General features: G+C 36.6%; 1 protein-coding gene across 1 annotated transcript in view; it reads left to right on the top strand.

The window, feature by feature from the left end:
- LOC136260568 (USP6 N-terminal-like protein) overlaps positions 1-15,748 on the top strand; it is a 97,074-nt gene that overhangs the window by 50,203 nt on the left and 31,123 nt on the right. Inside the window, exons 4-6 of the mRNA XM_066054360.1 lie at positions 1,625-1,742; positions 3,006-3,107; positions 9,987-10,096. Coding sequence (XP_065910432.1) covers positions 1,625-1,742; positions 3,006-3,107; positions 9,987-10,096 — 330 coding nt within the window. The remainder of the gene's footprint in view (positions 1-1,624; positions 1,743-3,005; positions 3,108-9,986; positions 10,097-15,748) is intronic.

The raw sequence follows: 15,748 nt of genomic DNA, 5'->3' as shown, positions 1-15,748 counted from the left end.
GCAATTGTTGCTCAACAAATACGACACACACTATTTTCTTCTTGTCTTATACCACTCCATCACTGTCCACCATGAATCCAAAGTAAATCCATATTTCACTTATAGTCTTAAATTAGCTTCCATTTCTTAAGCCATTTGTAGATGGGTGGGTAAGGAGGCTAGATACTGAATATATTTTCAACAATTTATTGAAAGCATTTCTGGTAGTACTGAAAGCACTTTTGGAGTTGGTTATACACTAACCAACACTGATAAGGCACTGCGAAGGTATTGTGAGGCTGGTTTCTGGTCATTGAGAAAGTGCAAACCTCCATGATCCCTAATATACAGTACTGCATGATTTTTTTTCTTCATATTTTTAACATGTTTACTGGAGGTCCCACTTTGGCAGGAGTCTATTATGCTTTTTGAACTTCCAATTATTCTTTCTGGTAGTTCTTTTTAAATTTACCTATTTTTCCCAAAATTATTCCTGGAATTTGTGTAAGAAAAAGCATGTTAGTGAGAGTTTTTACTTAAGTGAGTGCTATATTAGAATTATCCGGTAGGAAGTGACTGCTCTATTAGAGTATCTTGATGTTTTCAACCGTTTTTATGTTTGCACTGTTTCAGTGTTATATCCAAAAGAATAGTGCATCACACTACAAGAAAAACTTGTAATTTTGCATAAATTATTCCTAGAACTCATCCGATTATTCCAGAATATTCCCGAATCCTTTCAACTACCTATCATTCTTGAAGTGATTATGGAATAATAGATGCATCCCTAGTCCCACTAGAGGAGATCCATGACCTTAAATGTAGGAAAAATGTTAAGTATACTCACAAATCCCTATACTCATTAGTAAGTACAGTGGATCCAGACCCCACTTATGTAACTGTTCTATTAGGGTAGTTGGTAATACTGATATTTTAAGAACGTTCTTTATGCTGATTTATACAAAGTTTCAGAGATATGAACTTTTCAGAATTATGTACCCAAGGGATTCGGATAACTGAGGTTCCACTTAAGAGTCAAAATAAGGATTTGTGAGTTTGATATAGCCACTAACCTTATTAATTACACTTTCTTGTTTCATGGGCAACTATCTATATTAAATTTGTAATATGTCTAGTATCACCTGTATATTAGAGTTCACGGTCACCCAAAAACCAGCCTCACTTTTCCTTCATGACAGCTTTGGTAGTATTGAAGCCCAAAATTGCCTTCAGACCAACCACATAGCTGAAAACCTACTTTTAGTCATGTAGGGTAATAGTCACTAGTCCCAGTGATAGATTGTTGGCACACATGTTTAGATGCAAAATTAATTTTATGGCATGTCTCATGCCATTCTTTCTTTTGATGCAGTATGTGGGTTCAGTAGTCATAATTATGTTATAAAAAATTAACAAGTAGAATGAATTATAGCTGTTACAGTTGACTAATCTTGATATCAAACAGTGTTGAAATTGACAATTGTTAACCATAGTCAAAAGCATGCTTGGCTGAAAATTGGTAATCAAATTTAATTAAGAAAACATGTCCATGGTTAGGCTTTGATTATAGCAATGCTGCCAAGTAGAAAGGTATTTATTGTTTTTGATATGTATTTACCATCAACTGTATGTATTCCTTTTATAGCAAACAGAAATTGCCTGATGTGTTAGTGCCACCAAAAGTGAAAGAATTGGAAAGAGAGCGAGCTTTGAAATGGGGTAAAATGCTAAGAAATTGGGAAAAATTTCAAGGAACTGATACAGTATGTACTACTGTGTAACTACGTTGTGCATGTTTGTATTTGCTCTCTTATGATGTTATATATTCATTGTTTGTAAACTAACTGTAATTGTACAGAATGCATGCTCTATTCGGTACTATTAGTGTATCTTGATTATTTACTTTCTTGGTTGTAATTTCATTCAATTTTTTTAAATCTGATTTCTTCTCAAAGCTCTTTTACAGTTATTACTCCATTTACGTACTAATTTTCAGCTAATAGTTTGTTTGCCTGGTAGTGTGACAAATTATCGTGTTTTTTTATTTACTACTAATGTTGTTTGCTAGCTTATTATATACATGTTTGGTTTTGCATTGGACAATTATTCTGATTTCCTTAAAATCATGTAAAGGCACTTCTGTGATGGTTACATGTACTTCAGTTCATCTACAACACAATATTCAACTTATTTTCCCAAACGGTTTACCTTGTATGCATGACAATAGATCATTCTTACATGAATGTAACTCTGTTAATGTTTACCAGATTTGCACAAACAAAACTTGTTGCTGAAATATGCATAAGGTCTTCTTCACTTATGCAAGATTTCAGCAGAATCGGATAACACTTTTTTGCAAAGTGTGTGAAAATGTATGAAGACCTGGTTGTAAAAATTATTGATCCTTTTTGTGAGAAAGAAAATTCCCTATGGCTTGTTTGGACTATTAGTAGCTGTAATGCTAAACATCAGTATTTTCCATAACAACTGGGTTGATTACAAAGACCCTTCTTGTACTGTTCTTTTGTAATGTTGTGTAATGGGCAGAAAAACAGTGTGTAATTGCCACTTCGCTTTTCAGTAATTAATTGCATGTTAAGATGCAAAATGAATTTTATGGTATGTCTGGCATCATTTTTTCTTTTGATGAGGTATGCACAGTAGTCACTATGACGTAAACAAACAAGTAGGAGGAAAAGTTACGGATTTTAAGATCAAAGAGAAAAAAAAGTAGTGATACAAGGGAATAGCTAAAAAGTTATGAGTTGTCATACCTAAAGGAGCATTTAATCCCTAATTCAGTCATGGTTATAGACTAAAATATAGGGATTAAATATCCATTAGTATATCTGCAGATATACCTCTCTTGATTCTAGCTATTCCCTTGTTTTGCTACTTTTATTTCTTTGATCCCTTATCTAACATTCCTAATTTTTCCTTTTACTTGTAAAATAACTTGTAACGATGCAATTATTATGTTTGTGTGTGTGTTAGTTCACCCATAATGTAAATTCTACATTTAACAGTTATACAAAAGGATCTACAAAGGCATACCTAACTCAGTTCGAGGGCAAGTGTGGAAAAAATTTTTGCATATCGATGAAATCAAGGCAGAGGAAGTTTATGAGGTTAGATATACGTATGTTATTTTGGATGATGTGTAAAACCCAAAGGTGCTTGCAGTGATTATTGTATAATTGTTATGTAAGCTATTTGCAAATGTAAAATTACAGAAGATTCATAGTGCTACGGCCCTGTTTTTGACTCATGGTGTGCTCAAAGAACCTGAAGGGGAGGTGGTAAACAAAAGTTTATCATATACTAATAAACACTAAGGTGATATTCACAACCACCATATCTAGTGGGGGCTCCTTTTTGTGATGTAGGTGCCTGAAACACACTTTGCATATATAAAATATCCTGCCACAAATTTTTTGACAGACATGCCAAAATTCTGTAATGTAGTGTTATTTTACTAAAGTTCTGCATATTTTTGTTGAGTAATTTTAATTATCATAAAAAACTGAAAGATATAGCTGTCCTGGTTTTCCATCTATTATTACCCTTACAAAAATTTAGTCCTGTAATTAGCCGATTTTGTACGTTAGCAGGCCTGTAACCTGCTCTATTATGTACAACAGGCCTGTGTTAACGTTTTATACAGGCCTGTATTATAAACTGGTAACAAGCCTGTGAAATTGTCAAATCTGTGGCAGGCATGTAACGATTGATGCATTTTGAGGTGTGGATGCCTGTATTAAATGATACAGGCCTGTAAACTCTGCTGCACTTTGAATCCCACAATGAAAAGTTTACTTGTTAGCAAGATTATAAATACAAAATGAAACTATTAATATAATGGTCTTGGCACAAAATTCACCTGAATTGTCGTTATTAAAATTTTTACCATTAATCTACCATCACAGCCATTTCTTGGCCGCCACCTTGGATTTCACATCTTTTTTTACCATAGCCTTTTTGATGGCCGCACTCTTTTTTTTACAGCTTGGCTGTTTTGGATTAGATTTCACTTCTTGTATTTGTATACCCCAAAGCTGCCCTATGGCCGGCTTTGGGACTTTTTTAACCTATCTTTTTTTCTTTACCACGGGAAGAAGAAAAGATGAAGCAGATTTTAAATAGTTTAAATATTTCTGATTTTATCAGTAAATGTACAAATTATAATATAATACATTTATTTATTACAGAACTCTCCATGGTGGTTTCTTTGTAACTGAACACTCTACAAGGTGACTTCTTCTAACTGCTCTTTCTACAGGGTGAATTGTTTGTAGCTGAACGATCTATAAGGTAACTTCTTCTAGCTGATCTCTCTACAGGGTGATTTGTTTGTAGCTGAACTCTCTACAAGGTAACTTCTTCTAGCTGATCTCTCTGCAGGGCGATTTCTTTGTAGCTGAACTCTCTACATGGTGGTTTCTTTGTAGCTGAACTCTCTACAAGGTGACTTCTTCTAGCTGATCTTTCTACAGGGTGATTAGTTTGTAGCTGAATTTTTTACAGGGTGATTTGTTTGCAGCTGAACTCTCTACATAGTGGTTTCTTTGTAGCTCAACTCTCTACAAGGTGACTTCTTCTAGCTGATCTTTCTACAGGGTGATTTGTTTGTAGCGGAATTCTGTATAGGTGATTTGTTTGCAGCCTAGCTCTTCACAGAATGGTTTCTTTGTAGCTGAATTTTCTACAAAATAACTTCTTCTAGCTGATGTCTCTACAGGGTTACTAGTTTGTAGCTGAATTCTCTACATGGTGGTTTCTTTGTAACTGAACTCTCTACAAGGTAACTTCTTCTAGCTGATCTTTCTACAGGGTGATTTATTTGTAGCTGAACTCTCTACAAGAAAACTTCTTCTAACTGATCTGTCTACAGGGTGATTTGTTTGTACCTGAACTATCTACAAGGTAACTTCTTCTAGCTGATCTCTCTAAAGGGTGATTTGTTTGTAGCTGAATTCTGTATAGGTGATTTGCTTGCAGCTGAGCTCTTTATAGAATGGTTTCTTTGTAGCTGAATTTTCTACAAGGTAACTTCTTCTAGCTGGTTTCTCTACAGGGTCACTAGTTTGTAGCTGAATTCTCTACATGGTGGTTACTTTGTAACTAAATTCTCTACAAGGTAACTCCTTCTAGCTGATCTTTCAACAGGGTGATTTGTTTGTAGCTGAACTCTCTACAAGATAACTTCTTCTAACTGACCTCTGAACAGGGTGAATTGTTTGTAGATGAATTCTCTATAAGGTATCTTCTACTAGCTGATGTCTCTACAGGGTCACTAGTTTGTAGCTGAACTCTCTACATGGTGGTTTCTTTGTAACTGAACTCTCTACAAAGTGACTTCTTCTAGCTGATATTTCTACAGGGTGATTAGTTTGTAGCTGAATTTTTTACAGGGTGATTTGTTTTCAGCTGAACTCTCTACATGGTGGTTTCTTTGTAGCTGAACCCTCTACAAGGTGACTTCTTCTAGCTGATCTTTCTACAGGATGATTTTTTTGTAGCTGATCTTTCTACAGGATGATTTGTTTGTAGCTGAACTATCTACAAGGTAACTTCTTCTAGCTGATCTCTCTACAGGTTGATTTGTTTGTAGCTGAATTCTGTATAGGTGATTTGTTTGCCGCTGAGTTCTTTACAGAATAGTTTCTTTGTAGCTGAATTTTCTACAAGGTAACTTCTTCTAGCTGATGTCTCTACAGGGTCCCTAGTTGGTAGCTGAATTCTCTACATGGTGGTTTCTTTGTAACCGAACTCTCTACAAGGTTACTTCTTCTATCTGATCTCTGAACAGGGTGAATTGTTTGTAGCTGAACTCTCTACAAGGTAACTTCTACTAGCTGATCTTTCTACAGGGTGATTTGTTTGTAGCTGAGGAAACTTCTTCTAGCTGATCTCTCTACATGGAGATTTGTTTGTAGCTGAACTCTCTACAGGTGATTTGTTTGCAGCTGAACTCTCTACAAGGTGGTTTCTTTGTAGCTGATGTCTACAAGGTGATTTCTTCTAGCTGAATTATCTCCTTCCGTAGTTGAACTCCCTACAAGGTAACTTCTTCTAGCTAATCTTTGTACAGGGTGGATTGTTTGTAGCTGATCTCTCTACAGGGTGACTTGTTTTTAGCTGATCTCTATACAGGTTACTTGTTTCTAGCTGATCTCTTGAATTCTCTTCAGGGTGACTGCTCTATTAGGGTGACAGCTCTATTAGAGTATCTCAATCTTGCACTTGCTATACCAAGTTGGATTTCGTGTTATAACTCCGTGGCTTTAAGTCTGATTCTTCTACACCATTGAAGAGCCTTTCTAAGATGATTACCCATCTGTACAGTGATTTTCAAAGCATTACCCCTAGCGGTTTATCTGGTAGGCGTGGCAAGTAGTCGTTTTTTATTAGCTAATCTTGATTGCATAATTGTTACACACTGTTGGTTTTTTTGTTGTATCTTCCTGGTTTTTAGCTTGATTTCTTTCAAACCACAAAAGGTATGAGGTTTGAATAGTATTCACCAACCGATTTTCAGCTTTTTCCCATACGAAGTTTACCCTGTAGGCGTGACAACATATTGGTGTTATTAATAATCGCTCATAACTCTTTGCCTGTTTATCGTATTCCAGCCAAAGTTGGTACTGAGATGCGCCTTTATACCCCCCTCCTTCTGTGTAGGGATCTGCAATACATATCGATATGGCAATATATCGATACAGCAAATAAGTATCACGATACGATACTGTACTTAGGAAGTATCGATATATCGAAGTTTTCTAGTAGAACAGGTAGTAAGTATTCTATTACTGCATCTAAATACTCGAACAGAATGCCTACCGTGCTATAAAATGCAACGTTACGAGAAGCCATACAAATACGCGTTTATATGTGCTGCTGTTACTGTGTTATGGCTAAAATATTCATCTTCTAAAAACAGTAGCTGTTACACTTTAAGTATAAGGAACTAGCAGTAAACATCTGCTGTATATACTAACCATCTTGACAACTCACCAAAATGCGGAGAAATCCGGACAAGCATTTGTGGGATCATTTATTAAAATATAATGATTGTGGTAGCTAATTGACTGGGTGGTGTAATAGAGGCAGGTATCCAGGTAGAGATGTACTTTTAACAGCAATTCTGTTCTCCATACTAAAAATCATACCAGGAACACACTAGCTATTTGTCACATCATGATCAGTATAATTATTATTACTGTAGTTTAGCAGGATTCACTGAATAAATAAATTGTATACACAATGAATGTAGAATCAGTATTGGTTCTTTAAGGTATAGATAAATTGGATATTGTTACAACTATTCGCTAATATGCCAGTTATAATTAGCCATGACCACTTCATTATAGTATCGTGATACAGTATCGCATCGAACAGTTTATTGATGGTGATACGCGATACACAAAATGCACTGTATCGCAGAAACTTCTGTGTGCCAAATTTCAAGGAAATCGGGTATGGCATTCGCATTTTATAGCAGTTTTTGGAAGTGTGCAACAAGAGGAAGAAAAATAAGAAGAAAAACAAAGAAACTAAGCCAATTTTTTAAGTCGCATATCTCTGGAACGCTTGAAGCGATTTCGCTCAAATTTGGAATGTGAAGTGCTGAAGTTGGAGTGCATGTCCACAGCAAAAATCGTCTTGTTTCATCAAGGCAGCACAGAGCTACTTAAGTGCGAAAATTGCGTTTCCTTTCTTCCTGTCAATATACTCACGGGTTTTTCGTTCTAGCCTCTTTAGCCTCATGACACACTACCGTGTGTCTTTATACTAAGCAATACAGTAACCAGTAGCAACAGAGGTCATCATAGCAACAAATTACATGTGTGTTTCAGGCCTGTTGTACAATTTTTTTTTTTCAGAATACCCTGTTCTAGGCCTTTAAATTGAAATTACATACCTGCCACAATACTATTACCATCCTGCAGCAATCCTGCCATACAGGCCTGCCCCAGGAATGGTACAACAGTGTATTCTAGAATACAGTGCTGTGACAGGCTAGTGACATTACAACATTGACAGGCTTGCAGAAGGCTGATAACAGGCAATAATTTTTATAAGGGTAGGTTACATACATTACAAGTTATACATCGGGCTCCCTTTCAACCTTTGGGCATATACATATATCACCCCATTCACACACAGCATGGTTGAGAGCCAAACTGAACCACCAAACTGTGCTAGCTGATAATTGTAACTTGAGTTGAAGCCAGTTCATAATTTCCCTTGCCAGATTAGACACGTGATGCACATGTGATACATGTCAATGTAATGACAAAGACAGATCATTGTAAATTGGAGCTAGCATTGTTTAATGTTTTGTCACGTCATGTATGGAAGAGTTGTGATACCTAATATACGGTACGGCATGAATGATGGTTGGAAGAGGCTAACAATGAAAGTCACTATTGTTACAACTTACCACTGTTCATACTGAAGATGGAGATTCCAAGAGTAATGGTAGAGCTATCAGGGCTCAACCCAGAATATTAACCTTTGGGGGGGGGGGGGGGGGGCAAAGTAAGCTGCTTCGGTTTCTAGGTGGGTCTGGGGGCATGCTTTCCCTGGAAAATTTTGAAAATTTAAGCTTAAATATACTGAATTTTGGTGAAATTTTACTGTAATGCCATAAAATATTAACCATTCGATTATACAATTTTGGGATCAATTAAACCTTTCCATTTCTCAAGGCTTTAGTTATAAACCTAGGGGGTAATAGCTAACAGCCCTAGATTAACTCCTGGCTATCTGCAATCTATTGGTACAACACTGTTATGCCAATCACATCTATCACTTAATTGACAACTAATTCATGTAAATCATATGTACTGCAACAACAGTACATGTATTACATTTATTTCGCTGAATTTAACTCTCAAATTTGCTAACATCTACGTATATACATTAGAGCAAGTATTTTATAACTATTTGTATAGACAGTACAAGAGACTTCAATGTCCAATTCATTAATATTCAGGGGATAGTACACCCTTGATGTTGGAGGCTGTGCTATTCCTTGCAACAACATGGACCATATCTGCATCTGGTGGGCTCTTCTCTACTGGTCTTTCCCTTTCCTCAAACTCTAGTTGTGTTTTATACGTACCCCTTATCAAAACTTTCTCTAGCTTTTCATCCATTTATCTTTTCTTTGCTTTTTGTGGCACAACATGGATGTTGTCTGTTATATCCACCACCCCTATCTTCTGTTGGTTGGGCTTCTTTCGGATTGCCATCACTTACATTGCCGGTGCTTGACTCTCTATTTTCTTGTCTCTGCGTAAGTGTCTATTAAAACTGTTGAGTAGTTGCTGGCGTAAATTTCCAATGTTTTCTTTTGTTTCCATTGATTCTTTTATACTCCTGCTTCAGTATTTCAGCTTCAGCCTGCATTGATCAGTTTGCTTGTAACCACCTTTCCCCTTAAGATTTGATATTTTATCAAAAACAGTCTTATTTCATTTACGGTACTCCAGCTGCGCTTGTATTACGTCGTCACCCTGCAGTTCAATTAGTTTCAACATTTCCTGGTCAGTCTACTTTGCCATTGTGTATAGTCATGTGTTTCCCAGGAGTTTTTGGTTTCTATAGGTTTTTTACTGACATCATCTCGCTCTGTTTTTCATACTGACACTCTGAATCGTACTGTTCCATGCTAGTGCAGGTAGTTAAGGTGAGCTAAACTGGCATGGTTTGGTTTGGTTTGATTGTAGTCCAACTTAGTTTGGTTTGCACTGCAATTTATTTTGAGTCATGCTGTGTTGTATCTGGGTTAGAAGATAGCGTGAATGGGGTATATGTCTGGCAAAGTTCTTGTGGCTGTTGTTGTATAACTATATAATAACTATAATTCACTAGTTTTAGATAGTGAATTTTTTTGTTTGTTGGTGGATTTATATATATACTGTACTAATAATAGAGGCAAACTTTCAAGTCATTACACTTACAGTGAGTTTGTGATGTAATGGATTATTGTATTTATATAGCAAATGAAGGAGTTGGCTCGAAGAGTTTCTCCAGACATTAAGCAGATTGATTTAGATGTTCATAGAACTTTCAGAGATCATGTGATGTTTCGGGAAAGATACAATATCAAGTTAGTTATCATATTCTTAACTGTTAAGACTAATTGTCAGTGTATTGCTCTGCACTTGTATAATTGGAACTAGTTCACATCTTATATACAGTACAATGAAAGGTGTATTGTAAGAAACTAATATCTATGTTTCAATGTGATGTGCCGGGTATCAGTATAATAGTACTGAGTAGTAACTGTCATAACGGTTTGATCTTTCCTGCCTATTTCTATCACCCCAAAATCAGCCTCATCATTCCTTTATGACAGCTTATCAGTATTGGTTACAGTATGTATAATTAAACTCAAATGCAACCCATGGGTATAAGTTTGTAAAACCCGCCTTTTCTCTGTGATGTTACATTGTACAAAGACAATGAACTAATACTTGCAGGTAGATTTATGTTACACAATATAAAGTTTTAGAGTTGTTTGGCATAATTATATTCTTGGCATATGAATTTGTCCCTTTTGAAAATTACATTAATTGGTTGCTTTAAATTTGCAATAGAATTTTTCCGTAGCAAGATTGGCAGCTGGAGGAAACTCGAAAACGAGCTGCTAGTGTACATGACCCTGTTCATGTAAAACTGTAATGATTTACCATTGTTGATAGAAGTGGTCACACACACACATAAAGTACAGTTGAACTTACAAAAGATTAGTCCTGTTAACACCCTTCTACAAGCCTGTCGATGTTCACACATATCTAACATCCTTCTACAAGCTCGTTGATGTTCACGTATATCAATAGCCTTTCACAGTACTGTATTGTAGATATACTACCCTGGACCATCCCTGTAGCAGGATGGTCAGATAGGCCTGCTACATTAGTCCAGTCATTTTATGGTTTAACCTTTAACTAATTGCAACACAAGCTTTCTTACCTTTTGGTGACTTTTTAAAGCCATTTTTGGTAAAAATTGAGATTTCTGTCTATATTTTCATATATCAACCAAATTAGTCAAACTTGGTATCAAGTGAATGGTCTCACTGAAAGGAACAAAGTGACATTTGTTTCAATTTAATAGCTCATTTCGTTCAGAAGTTATAGTCATTTTCTGGTCAACATTTTCCCGCCCATGCAAATACTTAATATTTTTTGCTCTGCTGTTATTTTCTATGTTATAGCATTGAAAAATAAATGATTTAGCTACAGTAAGAAACATGGTTGATGGCAAGGGGTAACTATGAATCCTCTAGTGTTGGTATGTTGTCATGGAAACCAAGTCACTGTTGGAATTTGCAATAATATAATATAATTATAAACATGGTAAATAATATACAGAAAGTGTACTTCAATTATTGTCATCCTCGAGAATAAAAGTATCGACATTGGTACAAGCTGTTCCCTTACAATTGCCACATGCAGGAGAACATTTTGCATTATACTTCTTGCATGTACAACCTCATAGTGCTACACAATTACACCTTGAGTAGATCATCTGGAGCTGGTGTTAAATGGCATTAAAGTCCCGTCAGACTCTATCCACCCCCATTCAAGTGGCTGAAATTCACTGCTGTGTCCTTCCACTCCTGTATTTGTAAGTATACAAAGAAGCTGTGGGATTTGGTTGCTGCTAAAGTAGGTGATGAAGAAACCTCATATTTGTAGCTACTTTATCACAGAAGCAATTATAATGTAAATAGTCCAATGTTTCTCTTGGTTTTCTATTGTATAATGTCACCAAAGCTTGCTCACCTGTAGTAATCATGTCTTTGGCATAGCTGATAATGCATAAAAGACTTCTGCTTGCTCTCAAAAGTGTTCACTTGACCTGAATTTCTTAAGTGAAGCTCCTTTTCCAGTACCATACAGTTGCGAAGTAGTATCATGTCCAAGTATAGCATGACACGGAACAGAAGGTTTTTGCATATCTCAGGACCAAGTGTCTGCTTAACAGTGCTATGTTCCACACTCTAGGTATCTTAGTGGTTTATTTTTGCTCAGGCTTAAAAAAATATGGCATGAGAATTTAAGCAGGCATGATAGCATAACAATACTAAAAGGTCAGTTTCATCACCTACTAGTGCAGTGTCTGTTACTGTGTCTGATTCTGCAACTTTTTGTACAGTCATCACATCAGCATCTCCTGGAGAATAATACATTTTGCAATTCCTTCTTTCTAAATGATTGCCAAACATATTAATGAAATGCTGCTTGTTGCTTCATGGTACGAACATTGACACTGCACACTCTATGATAGACTGCATCTGCTGCATGAAGATCATGAACATGCAACATTCTTGCCTGTACTGCATCTGCCGGCCCAATCATCTCCCTTCTCGTGACACACTGCTAGAATTGTGTCTCTCGTTTCAATTGTTCTTACGGCTATAACTTCTGAACATTTCTATCAATAATAGCTGGTTCATCACAAAAAAAGCAGTCAGTGTCAAAATTAAAATCCCTTTGTGTTGACCTAAGTATGCGCTTGCCAGTGTTTGTATTTGTTGCTGTGCCTGGTTCTCCTTCTTTCACTCTTAAAGTTTTTGCTATTTGATCTACTTTTCAGTACTGCGACGACATTCCTGGCACACCAACTGCCCAGGTACACAATGCACAGCATCTCCTCTTTCTTCACTAGCTTTGTTGATACTTGCACATACCTTTTCACCTAGGATAACTTTGGATAATGCTTCAATAGGTCGATTGCAAATGACACACTCTTTTGGTACCTCCATTTCTTATCCATTGAGATCAGAGGATGACACTTTAGCCACTTCTATTGTCTCACAAACCTTGCCATACAATAAAGCAAAAAATGGTGCAAGGATTGTCATGCGTGTAGCTATAGTACTAATTTGATTTCCCTATGACTGTTCCAAGTGAATTAAAAGGTATTTAAGCAGCCTAAATTAAGCAGCCTAAATTATAGATGTCTATGAGTATGTCTAAATTTTTTAATAGTGCATCACAGATCATAGTAGCACGAATATAAAAGTTTAGCAGAAAAAGACAGCATTTATTAGACACCTACCGTGTTATTCTTCGATATTCTGTATAGCAAAAAAGAAAGACACTGTTTCTCTTCTTTATAATACCAAGTAAACAACAACATTAGTTATCATGGCAACAATTAAAGCTAAGACCTTTAGAGTTGAGCTTTTTGCTGACAGCTTGATGCCATTTGTTGACATGAATATGAATATAACTTTATTTGTACTTACCATTATACTAGCTACATTCACATAGCAATAAAAGTATCCAGTTTGCGATACAATTAGTGGATCTGTAGAATGACTGCTCTGCTCCAAACAACTGATGGTACACTCTGGTTTCCATGGCAACATTTAAGTCTGAAAGTGCCTTTTTCAGGAAATATGTCCTTTTTCACAACAAAGTGTGCTTCAGTCAACAAAAGAGCACCACTACATTGAAAACTGTGACACTAATTATATGCGTGGGTAGGCCGAATTTTGACCAGAAAAACAGCTTTAACTTTTGAACGAAATGAGCTATTAAATTCAAACAAATATCACGTTGTTCCTTTCAGTGAGACCATTCACTTGATACCAAGTTTGACTAAGTTGGTTGATATATGAATGAAATATAGATAGAAATCTCAACTTTTGCCACAAAGGGTCACGTTCCCCTAATGGGATTCCTTAACCCTTTATTACTGAATGGCTAATATATTGCCAAAAAATGCGTGTTACGGGTGCCCTTTATAAATGGATCCATAACTCTTTCATCCTAAGGGCTATGAAGTTGAAATAACCACCAATTTGCTGAGTAGGCCCAGGCATTTCTAATAAAGTTTAACGCGAAGCGATAAGAACAAGTATGGGGAACTATCAATACTTATAAACACACAAACACGCATCAAAAACAATTGTACCTGTTTAAATTTCGATAACTTTCGCTCTGAGCATCATGGTGTGTTCTACTAAGAATAAAACTACTCACGTGATAGGGATTCTAAAAATATACAGTATGATGTAACCGGGGGTTATAACAAGATGGCTGCATCCATCTTTCGCTGCTATGGTGAAGAATAACAATGCGCCTTTCTTTACTTCAAAGTGCGTGAGTTATGTGTTTTGTTGTAAGATTTTTAGATGTTTGGGTAGAAGGGAAAGATGGCTTTCATATGGTATATAGCGTTCCGTGTTAATTAACCCTTTATTACCGAAGATATTTTTACAAAACTGCAAGTGTGAAAACTTTTATGGCTTGTGTGAACTGTGTGCGATACGAGTGGACCCCACCCATTAATTAACCCATCAAGCTATATACCGTTTGATAGCCATCTCTCTCTTCTACCAACACAGCTAGAATACTTACAGATCACACACACAACTCGCACGCTATGAAGCGAAGAAAGCGTATCTTCTCTGTATCGCCATGGCATTGAAAGATGGGCGCCGCTATCTTACTAATCAATGCGATGACATCACACTATTTATTTTTAGAATCCTTAACACGTGGGGAATATAGCAATTCTAACTAAAGCCTCCTAGTAGCAGGGAGAAGGCGAACATGGAGTCTTAAACAGGTATTATTGTTTTGTATACGCTATTTTATATTGCCAAGTTCCATAACTTGCCCATGCTTCTTCCTATCGCCGAACAGTAAACTTCATTAGAAGCGCCCAGTACTTCTGAGCAGTTTGGTAGCACTTTCAGCTTCGTAGCCCTAGGAAAAAGGAGTTATGGCTCCGTTTATAAAGGGCACTCGTTATGGCAATATATTAGCCATTCGATAATAAAGGGTTAATGGGTGGGGTCCTCACATATCGCGCAAAGATCACACAAGCCATAAAATTTCATTTCCTGAGGTTTTTCTGCAGTTTTACGAAATAACTTCGGCAGGAAAGGGTTAAGACTTTTGATGTTATAGAGCACATTTTTCTGTGCCAAAAACTGTTAAGAAAGCTTGTGTTGCAATTAGTTAAAGGTTGACCACTATTTTTCCATAAAAAATGATTGGACTACATGTTGACAATTGTATTGTGACAAGTAGACTGTAAACTATTGATTTACAGGCCTGTCACTGTCAAGTGCTCTAGCACATCCTTCAGAACGGTTTCTTGTACTGAGGATTTCCGATTCTTTGCAACATGTCTGAAACGCAAAGCGGAAACACGTGATCCAGTACGTCACTTCCTGCCTTTTACCCATCGACAGTTTAGACCCTTTAGACCAGACCAACGGTTATGATTCATTCAAGTCGCTTGTTGTAGACTTTATACTCGTGTGTTAGTGTTTCACTGGTCTCATGGTGTGTTATAAGAATTTTAAATTTTACGTGATAGGCATGCACGTGAATGCCTTGTGCTTTGGTGTTACAAAGATTTGGAAATCCTCAGTACATGCATGTACTCTGTCACCTCTGTCACTATGGTGACTACTGTTGCCACTGGTTACTGTATTTGTTTGGTCGCTAATGGTCCACTTAGCAAGTTTGCAGATCCCTACAGTACAGGGGCGGATCTAGGATTTTTTTGAAAGGGGGGCTTAGCTAGACAGGGACATAGGTAACTACTGAGCCAGACATTAGGAGATACCAAGCCTTCTCACAAGGCCCCAATGGTAAAATTCATGTAGTATCCATGGTCAAATTAGCTATCTGGAATAATGACTACATTAGTGTGCGAAGCATGCCAACCTAGGGGCTTCAAAGGTGAATCTGAGAGTGTTTTTAGCAGTTTTCAGTGGAAATAATGGAAT

Source organism: Dysidea avara, chromosome 7 (assembly GCF_963678975.1).
Source record: "Dysidea avara chromosome 7, odDysAvar1.4, whole genome shotgun sequence".
Taxonomy (NCBI): domain Eukaryota; kingdom Metazoa; phylum Porifera; class Demospongiae; order Dictyoceratida; family Dysideidae; genus Dysidea; species Dysidea avara.
This window is presented reverse-complemented; position numbering and strand designations above follow the sequence as displayed.